At 33.2% G+C, this 15336-nt stretch overlaps 1 protein-coding gene across 3 annotated transcripts; it reads right to left on the reverse strand.

Annotated features, from left to right (window-relative positions):
- Positions 1–375: 375 nt before the first annotated feature.
- On the reverse strand, positions 376–14507 carry LOC140761219 (U11/U12 small nuclear ribonucleoprotein 25 kDa protein). 3 transcript variants are annotated; one of them, XM_073098469.1, is made up of 5 exons: positions 14338–14499; positions 13575–13851; positions 8686–8791; positions 7163–7262; positions 376–658 (listed from the first exon to the last, which is right to left on the reverse strand). In XM_073098469.1, the coding sequence occupies exons 2-5, from the start codon at positions 13789–13791 to the stop codon at positions 563–565; spliced, it is 519 nt and encodes a 172-aa protein (XP_072954570.1). In that variant the 5' UTR covers positions 13792–13851; positions 14338–14499; the 3' UTR covers positions 376–562. The 3 variants fall into 3 exon arrangements, with proteins under 3 accessions (XP_072954570.1, XP_072954569.1, XP_072954568.1); XM_073098468.1 differs by lacking the exon at positions 376–658 and adding an exon at positions 2533–2955 and having other exon boundaries at positions 14287–14507; XM_073098467.1 differs by lacking the exon at positions 376–658 and adding an exon at positions 2542–2955 and having other exon boundaries at positions 14338–14506.
- Positions 14508–15336: the final 829 nt, after the last annotated feature.

Here is a 15336-nt window from a genome sequence, read left to right on the forward strand (position 1 = left end):
CTTTGGTGAGAAAAGAAAAAGGTTTCTGGATACTTTTACAAAGGAAAAGAAAAAAATTGTGTAAACTTAGTTGAAGTAAGATGAATTTATATGCCATCACCTGGGCTTTTATGTTCTCTTCTCATAAGAAAAGGTAAGTAAAATGAATCTATATGTTAAAGACTTCTGTTTGGTTGCTATAAAATAGAGAAAGAAAGTATTTATTGTTTAGAGCTTTTCTACTTTTAATCTTTGGTTGCAAAATATAAATAAAAACACTGACTTACTTATCTACTAAAAACTGTTTCATTCTCTTTTTGACTTCTTTTCTTAAAAGTTGGTTGGCAACCTTGCAAAATTCCCAAAATTCTGATCTTCAACGACATTTACAAAGAATGAGTCCAGAAAATGAATATTTGGCTTAATGCCTTGGATTGTATGTACTGCAGCAGCTGATTACATACTAATGTCTTTGATTGCACTTCTGGGTTAAGACAGAAGCAAGTTAGGAGAACAAACATGAAGCATAGCCCTTCTATTACTTGACCATTGAAGCAAGCACGCGAGATATTGAAGAGGATGTTTACCATCGTTTGCTAAGACCATGAAAGAAGCGATGTTTCTTTCTCCTAGAGTGCTTCTGGTATACTCTTGACAAGATGTGTGGCAAAAAATAAACCTGCATCCACAAAGGATAGGAGTGAGACACGACTTTGAGATCTATCATCCTGGTCAGATAATAAAAGCATAGTTGCTATTTATTCTGCATAAATACAAGAATAATAGATTTCAGCTGAAGTTTACTTTATAAGAAAATGTGGTAATGCAAATTTCTATAGGACTGAAAGAAATACGTAATTCCAAAGGATACTTAAATGAAGTTGGTTTTAAGTTTTTAACAGAAATGACACTAGCTTATATTAGTAATTCTTCAGTAGTTATTTCTTATAGTTCCAATGATACGCTTTGATTTATCAAGCTTAAGTATCGGGCTTTGATTGATCTTTTTATCCTTTCTACATCTTCCTGTCTGCATCTCTATGGAGAACATGGTACTTGGTGGGCTGGAACATGCTTAACAAATCCTTTATTATGTTAGGGAGTACCAAGAGAATAGTCTCAAGCTATATTTCTATGGCCTTGTTTACTTTAGAAATAAGATTAATTCTAAAATAGGTATTCCTCATTATTATTCTTAAATAAGGTTTTTATTTCAAGAATAATCATTCGTATGTTCACTTGTATTCTAGAATAAAGACATAATAATTAATTTTGATGTGATATAAAATGAAAAAAAAATAAGTAAAATATATTTTATTTTTATGAAATTATTATAAATATATTTTGATTTGATATAAAATAGATTGATACAATAGATATCAAGAATAAATTAGTAATTGAGTTAATATGTGTATATAGTATAAAATTTAATTTTGACGAATAATATTTGTATTCTAGAATAATGTTATTATAATATTTAGTTGTTATTCTAGAATAAGAAAAAAAAATTCTGAAGTAAATGGGGACTAAAGTTAGGCTACTTTTTGGCAACAAGTTTTAGAGACAAGTTGGAAATGCATATTTTAATAGAATGAGAAATATGAGTACTATTAAAGACTTTTAAACAAAGTTCATTTTAGAACATGGACTTTTGACCTTTCTCTTTATTTCCCTTTTAAGCATAGGATACAATTCAGCTCTTAGATAGTTTTATTTCTTGCTAAGTGTCACGACCCAAAATAGGAATCATGACCGGCCATGCATCTCAATATGCTTGAGATGCACGAAGCTTTAATAATACTCTCTACGTATACGATGACAAGATAAATAAATAAAATGAGAATGTGCTTTATTAAAATTTTATTACTAAATACAATTGAAATAAAATAAACAATGTTAATGTTTTTGAGTCTCTAAAATAAAATAAAATAAAATAAAATCTTCTAATCTAAAGCACAAAATTTAAAAGAGCGGAAAGGTAAATAGGTGAATCCTAAGTGGAGGTGGAATCCGGGTATATCACGCTCAGTCGCCCCGCTGACTATTACTTGAAATAAATAAACAAATACAAAAAAAACAATAGAACTCGTGAGCCAACAACTATAGCTCAGTGAGTGGAATCCACTCGAACCAAATAAATTTAAAACATATTAATGCTGAATAAATTAACTAAAAGCAACAATATCCATCATAATATGCAATAGGCATGCTCTCTACATAATAACAATGGTAACAATAGAGAAATGTCACAACTTGTAACCTTGCACGTTTTCCAACATATTACATCTTTTTGATATTTATACTGTCATATGTCTCGATGGGTCTAAACCCTGTGGATCCACATCAACTAGAGGTCACCTCGAGATGACGCTCGGGACTTTTCTTCATAGCTGATCCGGTTAGGGTCATCAGAGGGTATCACCCTGTGATCAACACACTCTGTCTTTTCCTCTAATCGTTGAGAGAAGTTAGAGTCACCTAGGAAGTTTTCTCATTTTTCCTAGGACTGTTCCCTAACCCTGCCAGAGTCACCTAAGGAAGTCACCGTAGTGATCTAATTTAGGACTTTCCTCTGGACTTCCAGATAGACTTGAGTCACCACGGAAAATCACAAACGATTTATACCGTGACTGTTCTCTAAGTCATATCAATACTAGTCTCATTTTTCTTTTCACAAATTTCAATATTAGTACGAAGTATGGTGATGCACTGAATATAATAATTAAATACACACAGAAAATAAAACAATTAAATTTTCGCATGTACGGATGAAATAAATAGACTTGCACACAGAAATTGCAACAATTTAATTTTTACACATGGGGGTGAAATAAATAATTTGCACACAGAAAATTTACATGGTCTAACAAAAATACAAAATACAATAAAATAAATACGTGAGTGAACCCACTCACCTGAGTCTAGGCAAGACAACCAAAATCTCAAATCTCTAGCCCACGTACTAAAAATCACCACCTTAAATAATAAATAACAATATCATTTTTTTTAATCAAAACAATTATTAAAAATGTTTAAACAATTTAACCTAAGAATAATTAATTTGGGCTAAAATAAGCCCAAATCAATTGGGCTGGGCTGCAGTTGGCCCGCAGCCCACCCAAAACAATTTCATAAATGGATTGGGCCAAGGCCCAATCCAATTAGATAATGGAACCGGGTCGGGTTCCTTGGATTCGGATCCAACCCGACCCGAATCCATCACTAACGGGAGAAGATCAGACTCGGGCAACCCGAGTCTGTCTTCCCCAAACCGAAGAGAGAGAGAAAAAAAAGAGAGGAAAGAAGGAAGAAGAAGAAGAAGAAGAAGAAGGCGGCCGCCACTACGGAGGTTCGCCGGCGCACCCTCAGTTCCTGACGGGATCCGGAGGTAGCAGCCGCGACTCGAAGCCGCCGGCCGGCCCGATTTGCCGACGAGGCCGAAAACCCCCAAATCAGGTAATTTCGGATTTTCTCATTTAAAATTTAATTAAATTAGAGGGGTGGTAGAGGGCTTACGGGGGAGTCGTGTGGTGGTCTCTGCTGGCTCCGACGACGCTCCGGCTGACCGATTCCACGGCGACAACTCCGTCGGTGAAGGAAGAAGAAAAGAGAGAGAGAGAGAGAGAGAGATAATTAAGCCTAATTTATAGATTAGAGAGAAAATCTAAACCTAATCCGATCCGGATTAGGCGTGATTTTCTCTCTCTCTGCGCCACGATGCGTGCTGGAGAGGGAGAGGGGAGATTGTATTAGGGAGTGGTTTAAATTCACGAAAGTAGGATTCTCTGGCTGAGGTGTTTGAACACCCCTTCCAGGCATTCGGATGGCCCCAATCTAGCATTTAGGTTGTCTCATGGCAATGCATTCGAATTCCACTGCTAGGCATTCGGATGCCCTTGCCAAGCAATCGAATGCCCCAACCTGAGAGCCAGTCAAGGGTTTGAGCATTTAAATACCCGGGGAGGCCGTTTGAATTCCAACGATGAGTTTATTTCGTATTAGATTTCTTTAGGGTCTTTAGGACGTGTGGCTAGCCTATAAATGTGTATAGGCATCCTCTTTGAGATTATTGCATATTTAGACTAGTTCTACCTCTCCTATCTCTCCAAACTCTCTCTCTATCTCCCTCCATCTCTCTTAATCTCTCAAACTCTCTTTCTCCCTTAATACTCTAGACTGTTTCTTAGTTCCTCTTTATCTAGTTGTTCTCCTCAATCCTCAAGGTCAGCCCACTCACAAACTACATCAACTTACTTTTACAATTTGCCTTAAAAACTACTGCGTGACCTTTATCCAGTGTTATCATTTATCAAATCACATTCTTTGCCCAAACCACCACCACTAGCGCTTTGTTCTTCTCATCAATTTAGCTTACTCGCATGCCCTATTTCACCACAGAAATCATATATTACAATCTACACTAGTTGATCACCCATAAACTCTAGATTTAATGTTGAGACGATTCAGACCCTAGCACGATTCTTATCAGCATAGATAGAAATTTGGCTGAAACATGCTTTGGATAAATCTATGCTTTTCCTATTGAAGCTTTTTATTTCAAGGGCATACGACTATTTCTCATCACTTGAATTTTCTAAATTCTGGAGCTAGGAATTGATTGACATTACATTTTCTTTTAATACTCTAAACTTAGTACTTCAAAGAAAGAAAATATGGAAAAAACAAATGTAACGTTATGCCATAGGTACCCTTCTCAGGTACTCGACTTCTGAGGAAGCTAAGTCACATTTGACCTCCTAGATGGGTTTTTTTCCTAGTGAGAAGTCTGTAGACAACTTTGGTTAGTGCCTTCGTGGCCAAGATAGAGAAATTGTGCACCACCATGGCCGTTGGCCATGGATGGTGTGCTTCTCGTTGTCGATCACCTTGGTCAAAATCCTTCCACCTTGTGTAGATTACTCAGGTCATGTGGGATTTTATCACGGATCTCACCCTCAAGCTAGCATCGGTAGAGATCGTGGCCTTTCCTTGATTGCTATCACCTTCGAGTTCTTTGATTCCTTTCCTTCAAAGGAGAAGAAAGCAGTATAGGTTGGGCAAAATCCATGTGTCTGTGTGGGTTGGGTTAAGGCCCAATCCACATTCCCTTCTTTTTAGGTTTGTGTTACGAGCTGGCCTACAGCTCAGTCTTGATCTTATAGGCTGCGGGTTAGTCGTAGCCTAGTCTAGCCCATTAATTTTAATTCTAGAAACTTTGTTTATTATTAAATTAATATCATATAACTCAAAATCGGCTGATCCGAATCGGGATTGGCCATAGTTGATCCCGATTTAGACCTGAAACTCAATAGTATTGGCTGAAACCAAATTTTTAATATTTAGGTCGAATCAAGACATTAGTAATTGATGTTCAACCATTTTTTTTCAAATTTTTAATTTTTACCCTCTATCTCTTACATACACTCTCCTCTCACCCCTTATACTTCACCGAGCTCATTCCGTGATCGATCTAGTGAACTCGGGTAATTCTTTTTCTTTTCTTATTTCTTTGTTTCCTCTTTCTCACCCATTTTTTAACTCTTATTTTCTTATTGCTATAGAATAACAATGAAGAGATTTTTCTTTTTCACTGTTATTCTACAGGAGTAATTTCAAATATAAAAATTTATCAAATTCAATTCGAAATTCATTATACTTTTGAGTGAGTTTTCTCTTTAGTTTTTTAGGCTTCATATGTAATTATTATTTTCTTATTTTTCTATTAATTTTTTTATAAATTTTTAGAATTTAATCTGTATTTTAAAAAATACTTAGAATTTATGTAGTTAAAAATAGTCAAATTCGATACGGTCGATACAGCTGATATGTATTATTTTTTCTAACAGCCAATTTTCGGAACCTTAATTTTATTGATAAAAGTGATTTTTTTACTTAGATTATTGATTTGAGTTATTTCGCGTAGACCACACAAGTGGATTCATTTATGTTTTCCTATGCCTTGCATTTTATAGGAACATATATATGCCATCATATTATCTTCGTTCAATTAGTGAGCTAAAAATGTTAGCTCATAAAGCTCTTTTAACATTTTTATGTTGATGATCCGGATGGCAAATGTACGTGGTGCACTGGAACATTTTACCTCCACTTAAAAGTTTAATTTTCCCTTTGGTAGCATTAGTTGTTTTAGTATTATTTTGGAAGACATTGATTGACTAGTATTAGATACCCTTGGAAGTTTTTATTATTGATCGACTTTGAGTCCTCTCATTTTCAGACTTTGGAAAAATAAACATTGACTTCATGTCTCTCAAGTTTTATTAGAGTATATGGTCGGTCATGATTCCAAATTCAAGTCATGATAGTGTCATTTGGTGTGACATAAGGCATACATTTTGCATCCAAGAGATCGTAAGTTCAAGCCTCAGAAAGACCCTCTAAATAAGACAGTAAGGCTACGTACATCTCTCACAGGACCCTAGCTTGTATATTGAAATGCCCTGTTTATTCAATAGAGTTTAGGCCGCATAGTTGCAATTTAATATTGATTTTATTGTATACTTGGCACATTATTTCAACTGATCAGTTTTATTTAATGTCCTACCAGCACTAAGAACTATATAGTTTCACCAGATTCATGCATCAGTTGATGCATAATAAATGTATCAGCCAATATAGTGCACTAGCTGATGCAGACAACCAACTGCATCACTAGCAAATACAGCCTTTATCATTTCAATTTACTAATTCACAAGCCTCATGTGGAATTGCTACTACATAAACTACAAGAATTCAAATCAACAGGAATATGTGACCTTGAGACACCCGCTGATAACTATTTATAGTGGTTTTCCGGGAAAATTGCTAGGCAATATCTCTAGTTGTTAGGAAGCTCATAAAACAGATAACAGATAAGAATTATACAAAAGATGAGATTTTATAATAAGAAGTTTTAGACAACTCAAACATTTAAAGGGGAAACATTTTTCTCTTCATTTTTACCAAGTATATATTTGTCCAAAGGACCTTGGCAAGTATTGTAACCTTTTAGTTGTCACATGATTGCATAAAATTTGCTAAAAACATATTCAATGTGAAGTACATCATGAAAATTTTGGCAAATGTAGAAGCTTCTCTTGCTTAATAGTTCTTATCCAAAGAACATTTTTGATGAATTAAAAGGCAGAAAGTAATCTCCACTTAACCATAGAACATGAGTTACCTTGGAGTTATTACGAATCCCATGATCTGTAAGTGCAGAATCATCATCAATCAACTTTTCGTTATGGTGAGCCAGGCAATAGTTAGCCCAAACATGCCTCCTGCAAAGAGGTTGATTTCCAATCTGACGATTATATAATGAAATGAAAGAAGTATCACTTATTATTTCAGCCATATACCTAAAAAAACAATAACAGAATAACAATTACATAATATACATAATGTACTTGCTGTTCTGAAACAGCCCATACTCTAGGTGAGAACTTATTTCCACATATTTTGACTTTTTCCAGGAAGACAAAGCTAATATCATTATTCCATTGAAAGGAAGAAAGGAATAAAAATGAGAAAATAGAAACATGAAGCCTTCCCTCTAAAGGACTAATTAGCCATTAATACTAAAACCAACCAAATTGAAGATACCAATGACTGAAGCCCTTCCTTGTAGCTTAAAGAATTATCAGCTATTAGAAAACATAAATGCAGGAGTTCCCAATGTATGTATTCTTTTAATTTTTAATCATGGAAAACAGTACTTTCTATTCTTTTCAGTAGGCCACCAAATTGATGTCAACATAGAACTGTGTCCACCATCTTGCAGTTTACAGTTCATAAGGTACTCATGTTAATAAAAACTTTTATAATTCAAAAGAAAAATTGTCTTAGAGGTACTTCACTGAAAGTTTGGCATTTAAGAAAGCCGCATTACCAGTACAGAATGTGGCAGGGCTACCTACCACACTAAGTAATGATCTCTTTAAGAAAAAAAAATGTATTTAATTTCAATTAACATTCACACTAGTTACTATTGTTTAAGAGAGACAGAAAGACAAGTTCACAAAATGGGTAGTGCAGAGTATTTAGAAGACGGATAAATGATAAATCTGTGGCACAAAACAGATGCTTCCGCATGACTCAGGCATGGCCTTTTCATTCATCCTTCAAATAACAAATCAAACTATTCTAGAAAAGCATTCATTTTGTAATTGTCCCAGGGATTTTATCCAAGACAATCACAAACGCTGTTCCAATACATATTACGTTTTTGCAAAGAAAAAAGGAAGAAATTTAGAAGAACTAAATATATTTCACCACTTATACTTTGGGTGAAAATTACTTTTATTTCCCCAACTTTATTGTATATCACTACGCCTTTCTGTACTTTTAACTAAATTGCAAATACAAACGCCATTAATAGAGCTTAGAAAATGACTTAAATAACTCTACTTTTGTTAAATAAATATGTACTCGAACAAAAAGTTTAAGGTAGCTTATTGATACAAAATAAAAGTTTAGGGCGTAAAAGCGATTTTTGTTAAAAAAGAGAGGCACAAACAACGTTAACTTTGGATAGAAACCTAACAGTTTTAACTTAATTAAAAGTGCATGGAGTCATAATGATACAAAACAAAATACATAGATATAAAGTAATTTTTATCCAAAGTACTTGGTAAAACATACTTAACCTAATTAAGAATGAGTAGTACACACTATAAAAGATATGAAACGGTAGAGTTGCAGTACCATGAAATGTGGCGATGACCCATTTGTGCTTGCTCAATTTCATTTATTCTCTTCCTAACAGCTAATTTCAAATCCTTAACTGTAGCAGAGTTCAGTACTGCAACATCTTCAGCAAACAAGAAAATAAAGGTAAATTAAATGAAGCAAATCCTGTCCACTACTCAAGATCCAAATTGGCAAGCTAGCGTATGAGATTAGAAAATTATGAAGATAACATGATGAATAAATTCTTCTACTTTAACAATGATAATATACACACTATTTCCATCAAGGATGATCTAAAAATTTAAATTACAAGAAAAGAAGAGGTAATAAAACTGAATTTTTTCTGTCAGCATCTATTGCTGACATGTAATGTGTATTAATTTATGGTTACAGCTATAACCTTAAGATCAGAGCATGATTATTAATTTATTATAACCATGTGATTAGAAGACTAATTACAATTTTCTTATTGGATATGCTTTTACATATCCTAGACCGTTGGCACCAAGGATTTAAGTGCCAAGGCATGAGGGCATCTTTTATAATCCTGCTGGAATGGTGGCAAGCTTGGAGACCGACCTCAGTTTCGAAGTTAGGGAATCAATGAAATATGGTGAAGCCCATGGAAGTTGGTTAAGGTAATTAAAGGAGGTCTGGTGCCACCGACTCCCTTTCCACCTCTCTTTGTCTTTATGAGCCCATAATAGATTTAGTTATCCATCTAGTTGTTTACTACCAAAAATGAGCTCATGCTTGATGTGGTTGGATTTGTACCTGCTGCCTTTAAATGCTTCAAACCTCCAAAGCAGAAACGAATGCCAAAATCTAGATTTGAGAACATGCAGCTATATAGGGTAGTTGACGGTCACCATGATTTGAGAACACACAGCTATAAGATTTTCTGTGTTTTAGGGCGCAACTCCCTATTTGTGTCTACACATTGCGAGCACGGAACACTTAGAAGTCACTTACTGTACACTAGGAAATGATATCCACAGCGTGGCATTTTTACACTTAGAGAAACAACCATCTTGCTTATATTAGCTAGAAAGTAAGAAGCTAACATGTTTCTCACAATCAATGTCAAGGATTCTTATAAAGTCCTATAGAAAACTCCTCTATGCAACTCCGTATGGCATTTAATAACTCCATGCTTTCTAACCTACAATTATAGAGTGTCGGGCACTTAATCTATGATAAGATTCAGGTTTGATCGGATCAAATCATAGGAACATTAGGCTCGATGGATTAAGTCTATTTATCTTTTAATTAATTCATGATGAAAACCCTTAAGACAAGTCTAATTATGTTATGTAAGCTTTTAAGACAAATCTAGTTATGTCATGTAAGTTTTTAAGATAAATTTAGTTATATCATATAAACTCTTAAGACAAATCTAGTAATATCATGTAAGCCCTTAAGACAAGTATAGTTAAGTCATGTAAGCCACTAAGACAAATCCAATTAAGTCATATAAACCATTAAGGCAAGTCCAATTAAGTTATGTAAATCTCTAAAACAAATCCTAGTTCGAATCATATAAGGCTTTAAAACTAGTCCGAGTAGGACGACTCATTATATTTGACCTCTAAATATAAATGGACTGAACTTCTTTGTTTAGGCATCTAAACATCCAATAAAGAATTAAAAATTATGTTTTAGCCTTAGATTATCTTAGGAGTAAGACTAAGATAATCTAGGAGTAGAAGTTAATTAATTATAGTCATTTATTTTTCTAGGAGTAAATCTAACTTAGAATCATAATATTATCTCTAACTCATAACCACCATCACCTCCATAAGCCATCTTACCTTACGGTCGTCCAACATCGTCTTTGGTCGTTCGCCACTCTCCGACGACCGCCGCAATGTTGAATAATAACCAATCTGTCATATTTTGACCTTCCTTTACTGTTTTAATTATATTTTTTCACATCTGACCTTAGAATTATGTAAAACCAAAGCCATTAGATTAGTGACTTCCGAGGCTTCCTCCTATTAAAAATATCATAGTTTTCTTACATCCAAATCTAGTTTGAAACAATCTAGTATATCTAAGTTATTTTATCTTACTATTGAAATACATGAGTGTGCAATTATGACACAAGTACATGATATTTGTTGATTGGCCATGCCTTACAATTCAACAGGACTGCTAGCTTCATTCTGTCCCCTAACTCCTTCCCTTTCTGTTGACAAAGTATATTTATTAGTAGTTGTTTAGTACATATCTGTAGAGACTTTGTCTTGTCTCATATTACAAGGCTATCATCTCAATGTCCTTGCACTTGAAAATTTGCCATTTTATAATACAGCTCGTGTTGGGAAGGAAAGACCAAAAATAAGGAGAGAGGAAAAAATATTAAGAAAAACTATGATATCTCTTGATTTGCTAGAACACATTGCAGTAATTAAAAAGGAAAGAGGAGAGGTACCCATAGAGCCAACCTAAAGAGTTATAACTAAGGCTTGGTTGATATTGTTATAAATACAAGTGCTTACTGCTGCTGGTTGGTGGCCAGAAAAAACCTGTAAGCCAAATAAGATATCCTTCGTAGAAAATGATTCCTTAGTCTCAAAATCTATGACTCAATTATATTAGCATCAACACTTTGCACAAAGTCCATCTTAAAAGTACACATCTAGGTCGACTTACATTCTAGATGGTTAACTAGCCTAAATACAATTTTTAGGGTCATCAAGGAGTAATTTACCTATTGGAACTTAGCATAGAAACCTCTAGCTCCTATTCACTTCAGGAATAACAAAAATCCTTATTCTAGAATACAACCTCTTATTCCAGAATAACAGCTAAACATCACAATAGCCATATTCCAGAATATAAACACTATTTATCAAAATTACATCTTATACCACACACTAACTCAATTACCAATTTACCTTTAATTTGACTATAATTTCTCTTTAAAATCTTACAATAATTTATCATTTCTCTTTTATCTCTTTCAAACATTTTATCATTATTCATTACTCCTCTCTTCTCTCTCTTAAACATCTTATCAACATTCTATCATAATTTATCACTTCTCTCTACTCTCTCTTCTCTCTTATCATATTTTTTTATTTTATACTAAATAAACAAAATTTAATTTAAACAGTATAAATGTCAATAATTTAATATTTTATAAAAATAAACACATTAAATATTATCTTTTGTAAATATAAATATTATAATAATACAGTATTTAATTGATATAATAATTATTTTATATATTATCTTATTATTAAAGTAATTTTTATATGTACTAATTACATTAAAAATACAATATTAATAAACTAATATTTTATCAAATTAAATATTAACTCATAGATAAAATAATATATTTACTATTTAAACTATGTATTAATCTCATTAAATTTAAAAAAAAACAGAAAATTTAGGAAAAATTATATAATATATAATATTATTAATAATCTCATGTTTTAAGCTAAAATAAAACATATGAAAGTATAAATATTTTATATTATTAATAATCTCATTTTGCAAAGATTATTTCAATATGTAGTTGCAAAGATTTCATTTTGCAAAGATTATTATATATTCCATGTAAAATAAAATTTCAATATGTTTTACTATTAAATATAATAATATTTAAAATATAACATATTATATTTGACTATAAAATATGTAGGATTAAATATAATAAAAGACTAATATAAATAAACTAATATTTTAATGCATTACATATGTATTAATACACGATACATAGATACGCTTCCACCATAGTAATGGGCATTGGTAGATAGGTAAAGTATGCCTAATGATTAGTATTACTTGCCAAAATATAATACATTATATATATACTAGCACATGATGCATAAGTATACTCCCACCATAGTAATAAGTGCTAGTAGATAAATAAAACATGATAATAATTGATATTACTTACCAAAAAATATACATTACATATGTACTAGCACACAATATATAGGTATACTCCTAACATAGTAATATGCGTCGGTAGATAAGTAAAGCATAGTAATAATTAATATTGCTTGTCAAAAGATAATACATTACATACGTACCAGCACACAATGCATATATATGCTCCCACTATAGTAATACGTGCGGATAAGTGCATAAAACATGATAATGTAATATTTCATGCATGCACTGTATGATAAACTTCTCTCCCTCTATCCCCTCAATATATTTTAAATCAAATCTAAGGGAACTATAGTAATTTTTTCCATCATTTTATTCACTTTATATCACATCAAAAATAATTATTACATATTTATTCCATAATACAAGTAAATATAGGAATAGCTATTCCTAGAATACAACCATTATTTTAGGAATAACAAATCAAGTTTTGCTATTCCTATTCCTCCTTATTCTAGATGTGAATAGGGCCCTAAGAAATAACGAGTCTACTACATAAAAATTTTGTTATTCTAAGACAATCAGAGGTACTACCATAACTAGGGTCGGCAATAAGCTGCTCAGCTCACAAGTACTCCATCCCGGCTTGTTTCTGGCTGACTTGAGGTCAATCATTTGTTAAATGAGCCAAGCTTGAGCTGGTCATGGCTCGCTCAAGCTTGGTTCGAATTAGCTTGTTTATGTAAACGTATATGTATTGAATATATAAAGACATGATATAAAATGTCATAATGTTAACAAAGTAATCTTATAGCATAGTTGGCAAGGTGCCTCCTTTACTCATGCAGGACCTTGGTCTGAAACCCTGTGGCAATGAATGACAGAAGTTTCAAATTTTGATGTGCATCTATCTCTTTAGTCCCACATCAGGAAGTATAAAATAAGTTAACATACTTTAGTGAAGAAACTATATTAAGAGATTAACTGTTTTAATCATATTTGGAATTGTAATGGTGATATCATTGTAATCGACGAACATCAAGCTGAAGAGAACATACCAAATGAGATGTCGTCCAACTTAACAACAGATATTTTCATTGCACTTCCTAGCTCCAAGTTGATCAGAGTGTCAACATCTGCAAGTGCGGGCTTCTTGGGAACATCTGACAGTATTGGATCATCGAGGAGGGCAGAAAGCATGGACTGCAATCTAGCCTTCTTGGCGGTGCTAGTGTTGTAATTAGCAATTTCCTCACTTTTGGAGCTTGATTCCATCTCAGTAGTGAATGATTGCTTCTTCTGGTTAGTAATTCATTAGATAACATTCACTGGGAGCTGCACATAAGAGAAAGTCTTACTAGTAAATAATATATTGAGAAGAAACTTACTGACGGTGATTTGAAAATCATAACAATGTTATATAGCTAATCTCCCCATTGAGATCATTACATTAATGATAATGTCAACCAAATCAGCAGTCAATACATGATAGATACATTTCATACTTTATGACATGGAATCACATTAAAATGCAAAATGACATATATTAAGAAGGCAATGCTGAAGTCTGTTGGACTTTAGAGACAGACGGATCTAAACAGAGACTTGTGAGTTATGAATTGATCTCGGCAGACATGTAACACTAATTCAACGACTACGTAGTAGAGTTGAACTACTCCCAGATAGGACTAAGAGGAGAAGAAGTCCATGTACAAATTTAGGGAAAACGTACGCATTTGGCACTCTATATATATGTATATATAAACATACAGCAAAGAATTTAAAGCTGGATGACCCCTTGCACTGGTGGAGAGAGAGTACCGTCGTCCGAGCCGCCGCCGCCCGTCGCGACGCTCGAGAGGAAGCGGAAGCGGAAGAGGAAGAGGAAGGCGAGTTGAGTTGAATGAGGAAGATGGCTCGAGTTGGAAGAGGAAGGGTTAGGGCTCAGGCATTTCGGATGGGAACTTTTCTCTTCTTTTTTTTTTTAAGGGAATTTTACATAATTGCAACATAAAACTTCCAAAATATCATAATCGTTGCATTCTTCAAAATATCATAGTTGCCACCCGAAAATAACTGTGTTTTTTTTTTCAAAATATTATTTCATTAGTAAATATAATTAATCACGATTAAAACCAAACTTCAATTCCAAAAAAAAAAAAAAAACCCTTGCATAATTGTTTAAAACGGTCTCAAATTTATCTAATATTTTATCTAATAATATTTTATCTAATACCATAGTACAATAATAAAAAAATATTTTATGCCAGACAAAAATCATTGGTACTATAATCTAATGGTGTTTTAGTTATCCATAGGTGTTTGTTAACTTTAATAATAGTTTTGTTATGAATATTTTATTAAAACTAAATAGAATGATAATTTTGAAAGAGTAAAAGATTTTAGTAGTAATTATGATATTTTAGAAAATATAACTACAATTATGGTAGTTTGAAGGGTAAGTTTCAAGTTGCCCTATGTAATTTTGCCTAAAATCAAACTCTCCTTGAACTTTTATTTGTACCATTTTGCTACCTCATATGGTTTAGAATAGTGTGAAACTATTCTTGTAACACCCATGTTAAAAAAATAAAAAAAATGATAATTAGCGCACGCACCAGGCACGTGCACTCTAACTGCTAGCACACACGCAGACTATTTCTCCTTCTCCCCCACCTCTCGTAGTTAGTTGCGAGAGGTGGGAGAGTAGTGCGCCGGAGTGGAGCTAATTCCACTCTGCTTCCCTCTCCGTCTTATCTCTATTTAAACTTTATCACTTCTCCCCTTCGAGTTTTGGACTCTTCACAACCTCTCCTTCTT

Source organism: Typha angustifolia, chromosome 6 (assembly GCF_048772165.1).
Source record: "Typha angustifolia cultivar Huaian chromosome 6, ASM4877216v1, whole genome shotgun sequence".
NCBI lineage: Eukaryota > Viridiplantae > Streptophyta > Magnoliopsida > Poales > Typhaceae > Typha > Typha angustifolia.